Here is a 16,655-nt window from a genome sequence, read left to right as displayed (position 1 = left end):
CAGCCATGCGAACCACCCCACCGGCTCCACCGCGGCCTGCCACGCCCTCTGTGGAGAGCTCTCGCACCAGAGAGAAGATGACGTCGGCCGGACGCTGTGTCCTGTACAATAAGAATCAAGAGTTGAGACTTTTAGACCTCAGAACACTACTCACATAATTTGCCTTTTGTTGCATTGATGTTGAGTTGAAGGTCAATTAAAATGGAACTTGTAAAGTGTGAATATTCATTTAAAAAAAAAAAAAAAAAAAGTGCATAACTACCTGACATTGTGCTTTATAACTTCCAAGAAACAGCGGTTTACAAACAGTATATGAGAAGGTGTGTGAAAACATCACTATTCTTGACGCCTGTGTCAGTGAACATGCTTCCATGTTCAGATAGCGCTATAAAAATCCAGAGACTTTTTACAGCTTCCTCCAGGATATGCAGCTACTGTTACAGGCATACAAGAAACTCGTAAAAGGGGAATCTGGGTTGGACGACATCCGGTCACTCAAGTCACGTGGAGTTCGAGCTAAACAGATGCCATCGTTAAAAAAAAGCATTAACACTAACCTTGTGGTGTTGGACTTGTCAGCTTGTAGTGAATCCTTTGACATCTCCATCAGTCTCATTGCCTCGTTGACGTCTTCCTTCTCCACGGTCTCCATCATGCGAAGGCGAGCCTGCAGTGACGCAACAAAAAAAGGAATGAGTGGGGATTGTGATAGAAATAAAATCTAGTAAATGTGTATCATAGCGGAAATTGAGTTTGACTGCAAATTTGTCTTGATAACCAAGGCTGCGCTGTGCCGGCACTGTCAGACCGAGACAAGTGCAATGCCCTTTGGGATGGCCGGCAATTGCCCAAGTCTCCGCCTCTCAACACCAGCTAGTCTCTCACAGGTTGAAATTAAAACAGCAAAAACAAAAAATGCTAAAAAGAAAAGCTAACACTTAGAAGACCAAGTTTTTTTTAAAAAGGTGACGGTTCTGGCCATGGTCAGTTTTGCATGGGTTTGCACAGCTGCTCCTAACGCACACAGGCTGACTGCCCACCCTGCAAAGCTGGCCAGGATCAGACAAACCTTTTTCTGCAGCTCACTCATGATGATTATCCAGATATAACATCTGCAGCATCTGAACAAATGCAAAGTCCAGTCATTGTGCAGCAAATAAATACATTCTTGATTATCTACATTCAAGTGGTTTCTTTCACACAGGGATGGTTGCGGTTTGCCCCCTTGTGGACATCTGTGTGCAGCACATTACCAACCTGTCTGCCTGAAGTGCTGGTTTTGCAGTAGGTGGATGACTGCTACCTGCACAAACAGCACTTTTGACAACCAGAGGCCAACACAAGACAACAAAAAACACTCAATTCAGGAAACCACTTTCTATTTTCTTTTCAGGAGGCCAAGAACAAAATACACTGTTACAAATACATGCATTTATCTGACTTGCTATTGCTGAGTCATGATGACTATAACCCCGGTGTTTGGCAGACTGGAGATATTCTGTCCAGCGTAGGAAAGAAGTGCTTACACTGCAGTAGGCCATGTTACCGTCACTACCTGCACTGTAAGCACTTTATCGCACATTGGACTACTGATGAAGATACACAAGGATGATCGTCACACTATGTAATTCCATTATCAACTTCACAATAACTTTAACAAAATAGTAGCCCCATAATTTCATTTGGCACTGTTTAAATGTAATGGTACCAGTCAGGACTGCAGTGTTTATAAAGATAAAATTCAAATACAGTTTTTTTTCATATGTCTGACAAAGTTATACACCTGCTGTGGTTTCAACTTGCAAGCGGCCTATGAAAGTTTCCTACCACCTACAGCTCGCTACAGCTGAGGTGTCACTCACCAGGGCAGTGGACAGTCGGAGGATGGAGAGGAGGGTTCGGGCGGAGGTGAAGGTGGTGTCTTTGCTGACTCTAGCCTCTTTCCTCATCTCTACATAAGCAGCAGTGATGTAATCAGCCAGCGCCTCTGGCACCATAGGCTGCCGCTTCTTACACACAGCGATGTAACGCCTGAAAGGATTCACATGTCATATTTTTGTTAAACAATATTGCCTAGTTGGTAGGTAGGTTTGACATACTGTTAAAAGCAAAGGGAATGGAAGAGTGGGGAGGTTTAACAAACATTTTGAAATGTAATGCAAGATCATCACCTCATCAGCTTCATATCTATGGGGGTGAAGTGAGTGGGCGGCTGGTGGCAGTGCTGGTGCACGTAGGTGATGTGCTGGGCCAGACGCAGGTCAGCGTCGGCATCCGGCTTGTCCTGGATCAGCCAAAGCAGGTCGAAACGGGAGAGCAGAGCAGCTGGGAGCTGAATGTTCTGCTCAAGGCTCTTCCGGGGATTATAGCGGCCATAGGCGGGGTTGGCTGCTGCTAGAATAGAGCAACGGGCGTTGAGGGAGGTCATGATGCCGGCCTGGAAAGGAGCAAAAAAAAAAAAAACATTGGTTGAGATTTGACACAGGAAGTTAGATTTGAACATTCCAACTAATTACGTCACCAGGGCAGTTCCGTTTACCTTAGCGATGGAGATGGTCTGCTGTTCCATCACCTCGTGGATGGCTGTGCGGTCAGCGTCAGCCATCTTGTCAAACTCGTCAATGCAGCAGACGCCCAGGTCAGCTAGCACCAAGGCTCCACCTTCCAGGGTCATTTCTCCAGTTACGGGGTCACGCATCACCGCTGCAGTCAGACCGACGCCAGATGAACCGCGACCTGTTGTGTACTGGCCTGAAGACCACAGAGGGGACATGAGAAAGTGAGCAAACCTGGGTGAAATGGCAGTGGCATACATTTCATTTTTTAAATTGCAAACTAAAACATTCAGACACTGGTATTAGGTTGTCATTTAAAGCGGAGAGTAGAATGATTAGAAAAACACAAAGTAGGCAAAACTAAAGTGCCCAAAACCTGGCATAAAAAAAACAAACAAAAAAAAAAACAGCCTTTAGTCTTCTCTAGTCAGACAATCAGATCCAAAGTTAATATTTTACCATGTAAACCCTAATGTAATGAAAATTGCTTACGGGATAAAATATTAAACCAGAAACAGGACTTTTACTCCAACAAACAGTTCTGCACTCACTTCGAGGAGCCAGGCGGTCAATGTAGGACAGCAGCTGGGACTTGGCGACTCCTGGGTCTCCCATCAGGCAGATGTTTATGTTCCCTTAAGGGAGAAGAGTCAAAACAGGAAAAACGTTGCAGTTGTTACAAAATTTCATAAAAAAGGCAAACGCTTTGTTTTTGATTAATGCTTCACACATATAGATCAGTCGGTCGGTGATATGCACAAAATTACTAATGTGATCAACCTAACCTTAACAAGACGTATGTTCCAGGGGATGCAATCAAAAGCATTCTCTTTTTGTATTGTTGCGTTATGATTTGCTACTGGGACAACTTGTATTTACCTCTGTGGTAAACAGTCCCAATTGATTGGCCATTGTTTAGTAAGAGATTAAGGGCCTTCTATTGGTGCTCACCTCTGATTTTCATGCCTTTAGGTGCCTGTTGCACCCCTCCAACCAGCAGCAGCAGCAGCGCCTTCTTTACATCTTCATGTCCATAGATCTCTGGTGCTATTGAGCCAGCTAGTTTCTCATAAAATCCTTCCTCTGTAAACAGATAATACCACTTCATTCGCAAAAACAGCGAGAAAACAGAATTATCAGTATAGTCAGGTTTTGGTATTAATACTGGTTACTACAGCCTTATTTTATTGAAGTCAAGCCATCACACACACAAACCTGTGATGCTGCGCAGCTCCTCATCAGTCAGATCGTCGTTGCCGAGCTCATCATCCTCAGACTTGTTCATGAGTGTGATGCTATGAGCCTCCAGGTAAGTTTCTGACAGAAGACCCTGAAATGACCCCAAAAAAATAAAATAAATAGGGTGCATTGTTGGACCATGGACAGAAAAAAAAAAACCCACATCACTATGTGGGGTAAAACAGACAAATCCCAAATTCAGGTTAACAGCTACATACCTGAGTAGCCTGTTTGAAGCCTGTGCGCAGAAGAGGGAGAAAGACTCCGGTGATGGCTACATGGTCTCCTGGCTGGGCAAGACGTGTGTTTTCTCCGCGGGCGTAAATGGACATGCTCCTTGGAATATTTCCGACGGGTACCTGGTCACTCTGTGGAACAACAGAAGAAACTCATGAGAAAATAGAAACTTGCTAAAATCACAACAATACAATTCATGGCAACAGTGGGTGAGCATTTTATTGTCGTTCCTTACATGTTCCTGAATACGCAGCTCCTGGAACTTGACAAATTTGGAGCCTCTGGTCTGCAGGTAGAGTCGACCTCCAGATTTGTTGGTGACACACTCTTGGCTGGGACACATCACGAGGGGCATGAAGGTGGGAGACTGGATCTGAAGGACAAAAAGAATTTATGAGGGACACCTGATAAAACGTATGCATTTGTCACAGGATGTAAATGATCACAGGACTAAAACCAGTCTTACTGGTTGATAGGTCTCAGCGCCACACTGGTCACACGTGTATGTCGCGACGGCCATCATTGGTTTGACCTCAGTTGCCCGGGTCACTATGCCTCGAACAGTCACCAGATTCCCGATGCTGTCCGCTCGTACATCACGCACCACTTTGGGTTTAGCAGTGGTGGGAGGCTTAAAGTACAGCTCACTGTGGAAGGAGGATAAAGTTCATGAGAAAGGTGTTCAAACGTAAATACATATGCAAGATTTACTAGAGCATAACCGTTTTAAAAAGACTTGGAAAAAAATGGAAGTACCACAGCTGCCGTTATGTGCTAACTAAAAAGTATTAATAAAAACACAACCCTGAATCTGACACAACTTACAATCTCCTCATGAGTTCAGGTGGGTATTGGTTTCGAGGGTCTCGGGTGTCCGCAGGGTCACGGCCCCTCTGTTCCATCATCAGCCTGTGCTCAATGTATACATCCAAAGAATCTTTGGCCACAATCTGGATAAAACAAAAGCATTTTTGCATTTCCATTTTAATAAACAGGTATTTCACAGATACATTGGTGCTATGAACCACTTAAAAAAAGTGTATGGTTTTATTTCAGTTAGCCTAATAGCTGGTTTGATTTGCATTGATATGGATCTTATCTCAGTTAGCTATTAGGCTAACTGAAACAAAACCATGCCAATCTCTAGGTATGGTGAAGGGTATGTGATGATGTGGGGCTATTTTAATTCCAAAGGCCAAGGGAACTTTATCGGGATGCATAGTATCCTGGATCCATGAAATAACTGGCCTTTAAAAATAGAAATCTGCCTTCCTCTATGGGAATTTAACATAGGGGTATGTATAATTATGGCCCCTGTATTTTAAGGAAGAACATTTATTTACAATACATTATTCATTCACAAAACAAATTGGTGTCCTTAAAAGGTCGGATTTTTCCTCATTTTTTTAATTAAGGCATTAAGATCAATTTCCAAAAGATGATTTTTTTTTTTATTCCTTTTTTTAAGTCAACTTTAGCATGGGTATGAATACTTATGAGCAGCACTATATCTATCTATAGATATCTATCTATATCTCTCTCTCTCTCTATATATCTATATATCTATATATATATATATCTATATATCTATATATCTATATATCTATATATCTATATATCTATATATCTATATATATATATATATATATATCTCTCTATATCTATATAGACTTGATTGTTGTATTGTCCAAACTGATCCAATCCAAATGCTTTAACAGTTTAAAAACTGCACAGGATTAACTGTGCTTATACACGCACATCTCTTTCTTTGTACTCTGGCAGCAGCTCGTGGACGGCGTCAGCGAGCAGGCCCGTGTAGCGCTTGGCATTCTCACAGATGCTCTCCACCAGCTCGGGGTCTTCCTCGGCCACATCGTCCAGCTCCACATAGAAAGACACCTGCTCCCTGTGGGCCAGCGCCACCTGTGTACACAGACAAATAATCAGAAGAGCCACTTAATTACACGACCTTGACTGCACAAATACTGCTCAATAACAGTGACACCTCTATACTTTCACAAACTAAAAGGCAGCTGTGACAGATACACACATCTATAATGTGGTAAAACCTGGCCTATACATTTTACAATCAGTGACGACATTTTCTATACTGTATTAAGCAATTATTTTAAGAACATTAAGGCAATATATAGCTTAGTAGTTGCTAGATTTAACAAATCTGAAAAGCCTTCAACCATTTGTCTGAACCTAGTCTATATCATTGACGTTCTACTTCCGGGATTGCGCCGGTGCCGCAGGAAATTCCGCCGGATGCATGTATTTTCCGTTTCCTTTGTGTTGGAATTTTAAATTTGGTGGATTAATGAGGATTATTGTTGACTGCTCCTCAGATCTCTGCAGGGTAAATTGAGACAGCTAGCTAGACTATATCTGTCCAATTTGAGTTTTCTCTCGCACGACTTTTTTGCAGCGGCTCTTCGCGGCGTTTAGCGCCGCCCATGATGATTCTGACTGGTTTAAAGAAATGCCATTAAACCAGAGCACGTTTTCCTCCCATGCCCGAATGCTATGTGGAGTAGCCAGACCCTCCTTCAACACGCTTTGGAGGAGGGTCTGGCAAAGCGAGACTAGCCTGAACCAATCCAAAAATAGCTTCTTAACCCTTATGCCACATGGGTGCCCCAAGTTGTCACTTTATAAAAAATGAATTGTCCAAAAAACTGATAAGGAACCAATTTAGGTGTTTCAACCTCAGTTTTGCTAATTTAGAAATTACTGTTTGAGAGGACAATGAGTAGCTAGTTATTATAAAAAAAAAGAAGATAAATTGGTTAATCCATTTTTAATTGACCACTCATCAGCACTTACTTCTCCACCTAATTTATTCCAGTTAGTATGATAATGTCAATATCATCCCTCAGTCAACAACATTCCAAGTCAAGGCCAAAACAGCAACCTCTGAAAGCTAAACTCATTTACTATACTTACAAGCTGAGCTCCATATTTGAACACCTTCTTCCCATTGTCATCCTCGGTGTAAAACTCCTGCAGGAACCTTTTGCATTTGTCTGCAAAACAAACAAAAACACCTTCAGCAGTATTTGACGGCAGCCACATTCAGCAGACACTAGGTGGATATAGTTTTTTTTAATTTATTTTTATATATATATATATATATATATATATATATATATATATATCTCATTGCTTACTGATGTTATCTTTTCATTTGTTTAAATATTAAAAGCTGCTCTGAGTTTTAAAGCTTGATTAACAACATCACCACCAGTGGGCCTATAAACTGGGAGCTAATTTGTTGTGCTGCGACGACCCCCTTTGTTGAGCAACATGGCATCCTGTAATCTCGATGAGTCACTATTGTCTACAGTAGAGCACAAACTGCCCCTGGTGTACCACATTCCCATCGAGTGTACATACAGTCATAGTTTTAAAGTAAAATAACCGACATTACCCAGCTTCGGGGTAAGAATGTAAATACAATAACAGGCGCGCTCAGTTCAGTGTCCATTTTTTTTTTCTTTGAGAAAATATCCCTCACTTCTCGAAAGAACCACAACTACTAAACATATTTAATTCCACGTTACATGAAACGAAACTAGCCCTAGCGCGATAATTAAAATACTCCACTTACTTTGACGCTGTAGCAGAAAATATGCAGCTCTGGTTTATTATTTCTCTGTTCGAGGATGTTATTGTAAACAAAGCAGCACATGGCTTTTGTGCCTCGTCACTCAAGTATCCCTCCGCAACCACCTCCGCTCTTAGGAATAGTTCTGGCTGTTTTCAAACCATGGCCAGCCATCTTTTAACGTAAGAGTTGTTAAACAGACAGCATCATCAACATTAGCCTTTGTTCTTAACACTCAAGCGTTAAGAGGTCGCTAACTTTAATGTTTAACCCTGAAGGTTTCTGCCGGTTGATACACTAAGTAAAACTTCCAACTGAACAGTTACGTTAGTGTGATGCAGCTATATTATATTCATAGATTGGAAGATGACTCAGGTATTGTTAAAGCTGTAATCTCGAAGATTTTCATTTAAATAAATATCGGCTAAGTCACTATCGATGATGAAGGAGGCACAAATGGTGACCGAGCCTATGGCCCACTGATGAAGGTATTGAAATATTATTACATTTGCAGCATTATAAACTAGGTGTCTGGCATGACATCTCCCGGAAAAAAAAATCCGGTATTATTTTTTCTCCGGTATTTATTGTATACAAATAAAACAAAAATGGAACAGCAGACAATTTTGAAAACTTGAAGCTCATACAACACTCCAGACCATAATAAAAGAATGAGATGCATTATATTTCTATGCTCCAGACTGCTAAACTCTCGACACAATTCCATTGTTTTCGCTCAAATATAAATTCAAAATCAACCAAGACGGGATTCTTAAGTATTTCTACTTTTATTAAATAAAATAAAAGCTAAAAATGCGTTGTTACAGAGCCGTATCAGAATCAGCTATGCAAGCGTGATCACATACAAGGAATTTGACTTCGACGTCCAAGTACTTACACAGAAAGACATATGGACTATGTACAGATATAAGTTTGTATAGCCTATAACAAGTTAACTAGCATTATTAAACCCGTCAGAACATCTAAAGAATGGTAGCCTACATAACTTGTGTAAATGACAGACCACTAGAGATAGTTAGCATGCTAACGTATCCTAGGTTGGGGAAGCTAGCGGTTAGCTCTGTTTCCCCAAAGTGGGGTCCGGGAGTGATTATTTTTTCCCCAGGATGGCGAAGGCATGTCCCGCCCTATTATACCTCTGATTAGCTTGCCCACATTCTTACACTAACCAACCCAACCAGAGAAGGTAACGCGTACTAGCCAATCAGACTAGGAGTAGAAGCCTTCCCCAAGCCTTCGCTATCCTAGGGGAAAATGTTGGCGTCCGGGAACCCCCAGGGGTCCTTGGAGGGGATCCAGGGGTCCCCAGCACAAAGGGGAATAATTTATTTTCACAATAATCTCATCCATAACACAATGACAGAATGTATGCCTATTTTGGTCATGTTTCATACACGTTCTGTAATAAACCATCTACAATCCCATCAGATGTGGGCCCCCGGGTCGAAATTGTTGTCCGTGGTCTAATATTCGTATAGATGTTAACGTTACTTGTTTGATAGCGTTTAGTTGTAACGTTATTGTGCCGTTTCATCATTGAACAGCAAGGGAACCGCGTAACGTCAACAAGCTAGAGCCTTTTACAAAAGAACATAACTTTGTATCCATCGTGACGGTTCTAATAACGTTGTGAGTAACTTTAAGGACGTGTAGTGGATGCCTAATGTTACAATTATTGATAATTTGCTTTAAAAGATTATCGCGAGGTTGTTTTGTGTGTTGTAACCGTAAAGTTAGCCATTAAAGAGCAAAAAGGAGCATGCGAAATAAACTTATTAAAAAAGGAATATGTTGCTCCGTCTACATTAACTTTTAGTTAAGTTATTGTTGGACATGTGGTTGCACAGTGGCGCCTGCTCCTTTGTTTAAACGGATCCATCCGGGTCACTGTGTAGTTACAGGCTCAGAGAATGCTTAACTAGCTAGTTACGTTCAGAAAAGTTTGTGAAACTTCAAACGCTACATCACCCCCTTGTCCTGGATTTATTGAACTATACAATAGACATGCACACTTAGCTACACGCATAATTTCAAGGGCCGTGGTCTAATGAATTTAAGCTAGTGCAGAGGGAAAACGAGGAGGTGAAGTTATCAGATGAGCGACTGCATATTTTGTAACACAATCACAACGATTTAAGGTAGTTCAGATTAGCGGATTTTATACCCGATGCAATCCATGATATAAATCAGTAATTTACGTTTCCAAAGAGCCTTTTAGAGAACGTATTTAGTTAGAAGTATAGCAACTTAAGCCAACCTGTTGCTACCATGCCGTTATTGTGAAAGTTACATTACCTTTCTCTGCTGCATAATCCTTACGAGCCATGGCTGCAGACGTTGACCCTTAGGTTAGATAACTTGATTCCAAAATCCTAAAAGGTACCAACGGACCAAAACGCAATTTAAATTCACGGTTTAATCACTTCACTATCACCGGAGACCAGTATTCATTCACTTGCAGCTTGCGGTTCTCCCCAGGTCGCGGTGCAAGAAGTGGCGCGAGTCTGACGTCTGCAGCAGCCAATCGTGTCGCTTCTTTCCGTAGGGAGAGGCGGGCTTTCGTGGTGGCGCGAAAGTTGCTGACGATTGTGTGTCACATGACTCGACAAACTTCCGCCCTGTTAGTCAGGAATGGCGCGAAAGGCGATGATTGGATTTCATACAACAGTGACCCGAGACTGAACCCAAACAGACTGTAGTACTCAAATTACATTACACAAGTCATGGCTAAAATACACATATTAAAGCCTCCCCCCTGACCCCACATGAAAATATTCATTATTTTGTCTTACTAGTAAACATAATGGTCATGCAGGCAGTTTACTCATAAACACCTCTTTACAAATAAGATAAAGTATGTGTTCATTAAACTTGCATACAAAGTGTATCCTGAAAAAAGAAAAGAATGATTGGTATGAACTTCTGCACTGTGCAGAGTGCATTGTTAATGTCCTAGCCTTTGGCAAGATATAGTATTTCCAAGTTCATTACTAAAAATGTCATGGATGATTTTGCTTTATTTTATGAATATGTACCATTTGGTTTCTTGAATGATAACGGAAAAAACAAGCATACATTATCAATCTTAAAATGATCAGTTTATTTAAAATCACCAACAAGAGGCTTTTTTTCTAGAATAAATGAGTGTCATTGTGTACTTCATTTCTTTAGAAAAAAAGTACTTAATTTCATCAAAAAATAATTATTGAGAAAGGCGTTAGTTAAAAAAACAATACAGTTTATTCTGTATAAACTGTATTGGTTTTTTTTTGGTTTGTTTTATTTGGATCCCCATTAGCTTAAGCATAAGCTAAAAGCTATTCTTCCTGGGGTCCTACAATCTGTCTGGTAACTAGCTTTTTTATTTTTATTTTTTTATTTAGGAATTTATGTACACCACACTATAATATGATCTTATTAAATACCATTTCAGTGTTACTTTGCTCAATCAAGTATCTTTTAATTTACATTAAATTAACAAGTGTTAAACAAAAAAAACCCAAAAGCTGTCAACAACAGTGAAAGATATGAAACTAAATTCAAAATGGGGAACACAGGAAGAAAGACTCTGTTGGTTGGTTTCCTCGTTTGGGAATTGCAATCGGGTGGAGTGCATCATTAAGTGTTAAATAAATCTATCATAGTTATTAGTCATATTAGATCAAGACACCATTTCCGGGACTATTTGTACCGCGCATTAATATTGCCGCCACACCAGGGGTCATGGTCGCTTTCTGCGAGATCCGGTTTCCAACTCACACTGTAGACTTTTTTCATGGCAAACATGTTGACATGTCATAGTAGGAAAAACACAGGTGTATTCAAAACCATTAATGATGGCTGCATTCCACTTAGGAGAGGCCCTGATGTTGTACATGCTGACTCACTGAAATAGCTCACTGGGACACTTGATGGAATTGAGCCATCTTTAAGGTTACCAATTTCAGCTGTGCTTTTCCTACTATGACAAGTCAAAATGTCTGCTGTGAAAAAGGTCCAAGTTAAGTTGACACATTGAAATTTACATTTCACTGAACTGGCTTACAAACTTGAGTTGGAATAGTAATAACTCATGAAATTAAGTTGAAATTTCATAACTCATTATGTTAAAGGTGCTGTAGGTAGGATTGGGAAGATCTAGGACTTAGCCAACAAATTTCAACATCAACAACTTCTCAGTCCCTACCCCCTTTCTGCTAAAGCCCAAAATGGTCTCCTAAGCCCCTCCCCCCACAAGGGAGAATGAATGCATGTGCATGAGCAGTGATTGACACGCAGTTAGACATCCCCCCTGGCCCTGATTGGTGCATCTGAACAGGGAGCGGTGGATTTTTGCAAATCGCACTACAGGCTGTAGGTGGACCAGAGGAGCCAGATTTTTTTTAAATGACCTGTTTCATGTAGTTCTACTTGAACATAGGGTCAGTTTCAGCAAATATGACAGAAAGTTAGGTTTATAAGTCTTACCTACTGCACCTTTAAGTGGAGGTAAATTATAGAAAACAGTTACTATAACTTATTCATCAGATCCTGTGGCTTCTCCTTACTGGAACTTTAAAGAACAACAAAATAGCAAAGTCCAAATAATAGACCAGACTTAAATTGAAATAATTTGAAGTTTGTTATCAGCTAAAGTAAGGGTGAACTTTCATCTATAGAAAGCCTAGTGAACAAAACCTTTGAGTCTGTTTTGGACACATGGCTGATGAAGGACACTTTGCACCCAAACTGTGATGCTCTGCACTAAACTATTTCTACAACACAATATGCTTTGAAGGATTTGTTTTGAAGACTCCGACTCATGAAGTACCTAATGTCCTGATGTTCCACTCAGACTAAACGGTAGTGATAATAACAATAGACTATCAGAGACAGACAGATTCAAACAAAGCAGCTCTGGTTTCAGTTCAAGTCAGTTAAGTATTAAACTCCTCAGCCAAATACTTTTAATGTGCAGCTTTACTACCATATGGTGGTTATTTATGATAAAGTAGTTTAATATGGTGCAAATTAATTAATTAATTAATTAATTATAACGTTCTTTTGTGTAAAATAGCTAAATGATCAGTTCAATACTTTCAATTAATTTGGGTATTTTATCAGATTTTATAGCATTTGGTTGAAAAGTTGAAAAACGTGACAAAAATGCTTCAAAAATGTGGGAAAAAAAACAAGAAAAACTTTTTCTTAAATAGAAAGACATCAGAAAAAAGTGACAAACTTGGTAAATGTGACAAAAACTTCAAAACATCAAAAGCCACAAAAGTGTCGAAAAAAGACGACTAAAACATTGGGGGGAAAAAGTTTTTTTTGACCCAGAATGACAAAAATCTGTGTGGTCGACGGGAAGACAACACAAGGGTTAAAATGGAAAAGTTAGTGAATTGAAGATATAAATACATATTTTTTGGAGTAAACACTAATGTTGCAGAACCTGCCTACACGTTCATTCTCTAAAATAAAATACATGTTGTATCAGGCAGATATGATATGTGTGACAGAAGAGTTTCAGAGTTTTCAGCAGCAGCAGTTTCATGTTTACAATCAGTCTGCATCTCAAAAGTCCAGTTTTCATTTTGCTGCAGCTTCAGAGAATGAGCTGAGGTGCTGGGTGATGTACTTTGATTCAGTGTGTAGTTCATTTGTATTTAGTTTTTTTTAACTTATATAAAAATCTATTTTGACTTATTTGCTCTTGTCTTGTTTGAATTTAATAGCAAGTATGTTTAACATTAAAACATGATTTATAAAATCATGCCAACAATTATTAGGCTATTTTAACAGCTTAGTATTTTATGCACTAAAATGGTATATGTATAAAGGCTTTAGGCTGCCCTACAAGTTATTATAGGCCCAGTTTTATATGCAACTTAATTTTATACAATATATGTAGGGGGTCCCTGATCCGTCTCTCTTTCAGTTAAGGGGTCCTTGGTTTAAAAAACGTTGAAGCCCCCTTTTCTAAAGACATAAATCCATTGATGCTGATCCTGCACAGTGAGAGGAGACAGTATACCAGTGTTCTGAACCTTTTCAGCTTGTGACCCTTTAAAATAAAGCAGCATGCTCTTGTGTCCTCTAATCACAAGGTTTTTAGTGTGGACATAGATGAGCAGTGTCCCCTCTCAGATAGCTTGATGTATTTGAAGGTTTTGTGGGAAAAGTAAACGTGATTTTGTGCTACATTTCTTTTCTTTTTGTCCCCCTATTATGACTCAAAATTGTCTTGGGATCCCATGGGAATCACTACTGCATGTTGTGGTGCAGAAGGCCTTTCGGTGGATGAAATTTGCAATCCACCATCTGCAATTTAGAAGTACACAAATAAAGGTATTTGTTGTTTTAATTAAACATCAGTAACGGATAAACCTGAATATAAAAAAGTAATTTAAAAAACTGTAAGGACACTTAGGCTAGATTCAATTAATCTAAGATACTCTGGCCGATGTGTTTCTCAAATAAAATAAATCCTTAAAGCTGCACTGATCAATATTTTGTATTATTAACTATGGAAATAAATGACTAGGTATAATGAAATTGGGGTCGCTTGTAGTGACAAACAAAAGTTGTTCAGTTCTAAGAAGCATTTTTAGCAACTTCCAGGTCATTTCTTATGTTTTGTAGCCTACAACTTTACTGTTTTGGTTCACTCTCACTGCTCTCTTCAGCACAATTTCCATCAGCAGCAAGCAGCTGTTTTAAGTGAAAAAAGTTCTGATAAAGACACCTAACCAGCACCAAATGACAGAGAGAAACAGTTACAACTAGCGGGTGAACATAGTTGAGCATTCGGCAGCTAAAAAGCCAGATATTGCTCTCACGAGTAGGCCTGTCGCGATAGTCAATACATGGACTTAGGCTGTGGCTCAGGCATATCATTAAAGGTGCAGTAGGTAAGACTTATAAAACTAACTTTCTGTCATATTTGCTGAAACTGACCCTATGTTTGAGTAGAACTACATGAAGCAGGTAATTTAAAAAAAATCTGGCCCCTCTGGCACCACCTACAGCCTGTAGTGTGATTTGCAAAAATCCACAATGCTCATGCACATGCATTCATTCTCCCTTGTGGGGGGGAGGGGCTTAGGAGACCGTTTTGGGCTTTAGCAGAAAGGGGGGAGGGACTGAGAAGTTGTTGATGTTCAAATTTGTTGGCTAAGTCCTGGATCTTCCCAATCCTACCTACAGGCACCTTTAAACCAAAACTACATGTATTAAAATCATAGGATTTATTGATTATTCCCAAAACAAAAAAGTAAACTGATAATTGATTTTTACCAAATAATTTAAGTTTGAAGCTGATTTGACAATAACCAGTGTATATTCTAAAGCATTTCTTCTTCATAAAACTTTGAATTGCAGCTGTGTTTGAAAGGCTCTGTGACACTAAATAAACCTGTTTTGTTTTAAAGTCTAAAGCTACATGAGACTCGTAGTAAACCTGCAAAATCTCCCTGAAAGAAATGCTCCCGTGTTGTTAATTTAATTATTTTCTTTGGATGACCAACATGTACCTCCAGACAAAAACCTATATTTAGTATATTATATTTAACATATAAAATAATTTGAGCTAACTTATATTTTGGGGGTTTAGGATGCAAATGAGCGTTTGTCCCCTGATTTATACATCAAACTATATTACACATGACTGTAGTGCAACTTAACATTTAAACAACAATAGACTAGCTCAACTTCACCAAATTGCCTCAACAGCAACTAACTAGGATTAATTAAAGAAAACCACAAACAAGGTCCTGGTTTTACACTCACGGCAAACGAGCCCCCAACTTGTTACAACCGGCTCACAGGCCACAACAAAGGAGGGAGATGCACAGCAACGTAAATAATAAAGTGACATTTATTAAATAATGATGCAAACAAGAGAACGATGAGGTGTGATTGTCAGTGATGATTGAAGGTGTATGGATGTAATGGAGAATATGAGGTGCATGTTGTCAGTAGTTAACAAAGGGAAAACTCAGAGAGAAAACATGTTGGTGTGCAGTCGGGAGAATGCGGCCGCCTGGTCTCGGGGCAGGCGGGGTTAAATAGTCTGGGAGGACCGGCCAGGTGATCACAGTCATCTCATTATCGCCTCTTCCACCTGCAAGTTAACAAGACAAACCACAGTACACATGTACAACAGGCCCAGGGCCGTCACACCAACAAACATGACATAATTTTTATGCATTTATTTTAAAAGATTATTTGTGTAGCTAGTGTTTGTATGTATGCAGTAGTTGTTATATAGTTGTGAGAACTAGTTTCAGTTTTCTCACATCGCCACAGGGTTTGCTCCCCTAGCCACTGTACCCTCCCGAGTTAACCCACGCTGTGGGGTTGCCTTCTTCCGCCTTCCTAGCCGTTGTGGTGGTTCTCACACCAACATCTTCCACCTGCGCCGCCGTTGGGGTCTTCACTATTTACCCATAGCTGGGGCTATTTACCCATAACTGGGACAGTGGTTGACGGGCATCAGGGCGTTTCCACTCACCGATGGGCCTGCATGCCACGTCTCTGGGGCCCACTGCTGCTCCGAGATCCTGTACAACTTAGCCTGGAACCACAAGGGACCAGTTACCATGTGTGCCACGGGGAGGCGTGTACGAGATCTTGGCAGTGGAGAGGCTATGTACTGGCTCCTCTTTTCACCCCTGAAAACAAAGGGCTATCCGGTGGCAGTAGCTGAAAGCAGAGAGTGGCAGGCAGAAGCAGCATGCACTAACTACAAGCACTACTACTTCAACACTACTGCACTGACGCATCACACGCCCTGCGTGCAAACGCGCGCACACACACACACACACACACACACACACACACACACACACACACACAGACCCCCCTCTACACACACACACACACACACAAACACAGACAGACAGACAGACAAACCCACCCACCCACACACAGAGAGACAGACCCACCCACACACACAGAGACAGACAGACAGACCCACCCACACACAGACAGACAGACAGACAGACAGACCC

At 40.4% G+C, this 16,655-nt stretch overlaps 1 protein-coding gene and 1 long non-coding RNA gene across 3 annotated transcripts in view; both read right to left on the bottom strand.

Annotated features, from left to right (window-relative positions):
- mcm7 (minichromosome maintenance complex component 7) overlaps positions 1 to 10,216 on the bottom strand; it is a 10,755-nt gene extending 539 nt beyond the window's left edge. The window contains exons 1-15 of one of the 2 annotated variants that reach the window (XM_031303419.2): positions 9,958 to 10,216; positions 6,981 to 7,060; positions 5,790 to 5,954; positions 4,857 to 4,981; positions 4,498 to 4,678; positions 4,267 to 4,404; positions 4,013 to 4,162; positions 3,771 to 3,885; positions 3,507 to 3,638; positions 3,107 to 3,190; positions 2,540 to 2,751; positions 2,172 to 2,437; positions 1,863 to 2,031; positions 558 to 667; positions 1 to 101 (exon numbers count right to left, since the gene is read on the bottom strand). The exon at positions 1 to 101 is cut by the window's left edge and continues 539 nt beyond it. In XM_031303419.2, the coding sequence (XP_031159279.1) occupies positions 1 to 101; positions 558 to 667; positions 1,863 to 2,031; positions 2,172 to 2,437; positions 2,540 to 2,751; positions 3,107 to 3,190; positions 3,507 to 3,638; positions 3,771 to 3,885; positions 4,013 to 4,162; positions 4,267 to 4,404; positions 4,498 to 4,678; positions 4,857 to 4,981; positions 5,790 to 5,954; positions 6,981 to 7,060; positions 9,958 to 9,988 (2,059 nt within the window). In that variant the 5' untranslated portion in view covers positions 9,989 to 10,216. Of the gene's footprint in view, positions 102 to 557; positions 668 to 1,862; positions 2,032 to 2,171; positions 2,438 to 2,539; positions 2,752 to 3,106; positions 3,191 to 3,506; positions 3,639 to 3,770; positions 3,886 to 4,012; positions 4,163 to 4,266; positions 4,405 to 4,497; positions 4,679 to 4,856; positions 4,982 to 5,789; positions 5,955 to 6,980; positions 7,061 to 7,644; positions 7,745 to 9,957 lie in introns of those variants that run through there. The other variant, XM_036001278.1, reaches the window with a different exon arrangement.
- A 2,759-nt stretch (positions 10,217 to 12,975) lies between these two features.
- On the bottom strand, positions 12,976 to 13,390 carry LOC118495050. The gene is made up of 2 exons (XR_004897342.1): positions 13,326 to 13,390; positions 12,976 to 13,096 (listed from the first exon to the last, which is right to left on the bottom strand). It is a non-coding gene; the product is annotated as an uncharacterized LOC118495050 (long non-coding RNA).
- Positions 13,391 to 16,655: the final 3,265 nt, after the last annotated feature.

This window comes from Sander lucioperca, chromosome 1 (assembly GCF_008315115.2).
Source record: "Sander lucioperca isolate FBNREF2018 chromosome 1, SLUC_FBN_1.2, whole genome shotgun sequence".
Classification (NCBI taxonomy): Eukaryota; Metazoa; Chordata; class Actinopteri; order Perciformes; family Percidae; genus Sander; species Sander lucioperca.
Note: the sequence above shows the minus strand (reverse complement) of the source record. Positions and strands in the feature narration are given on the sequence as shown.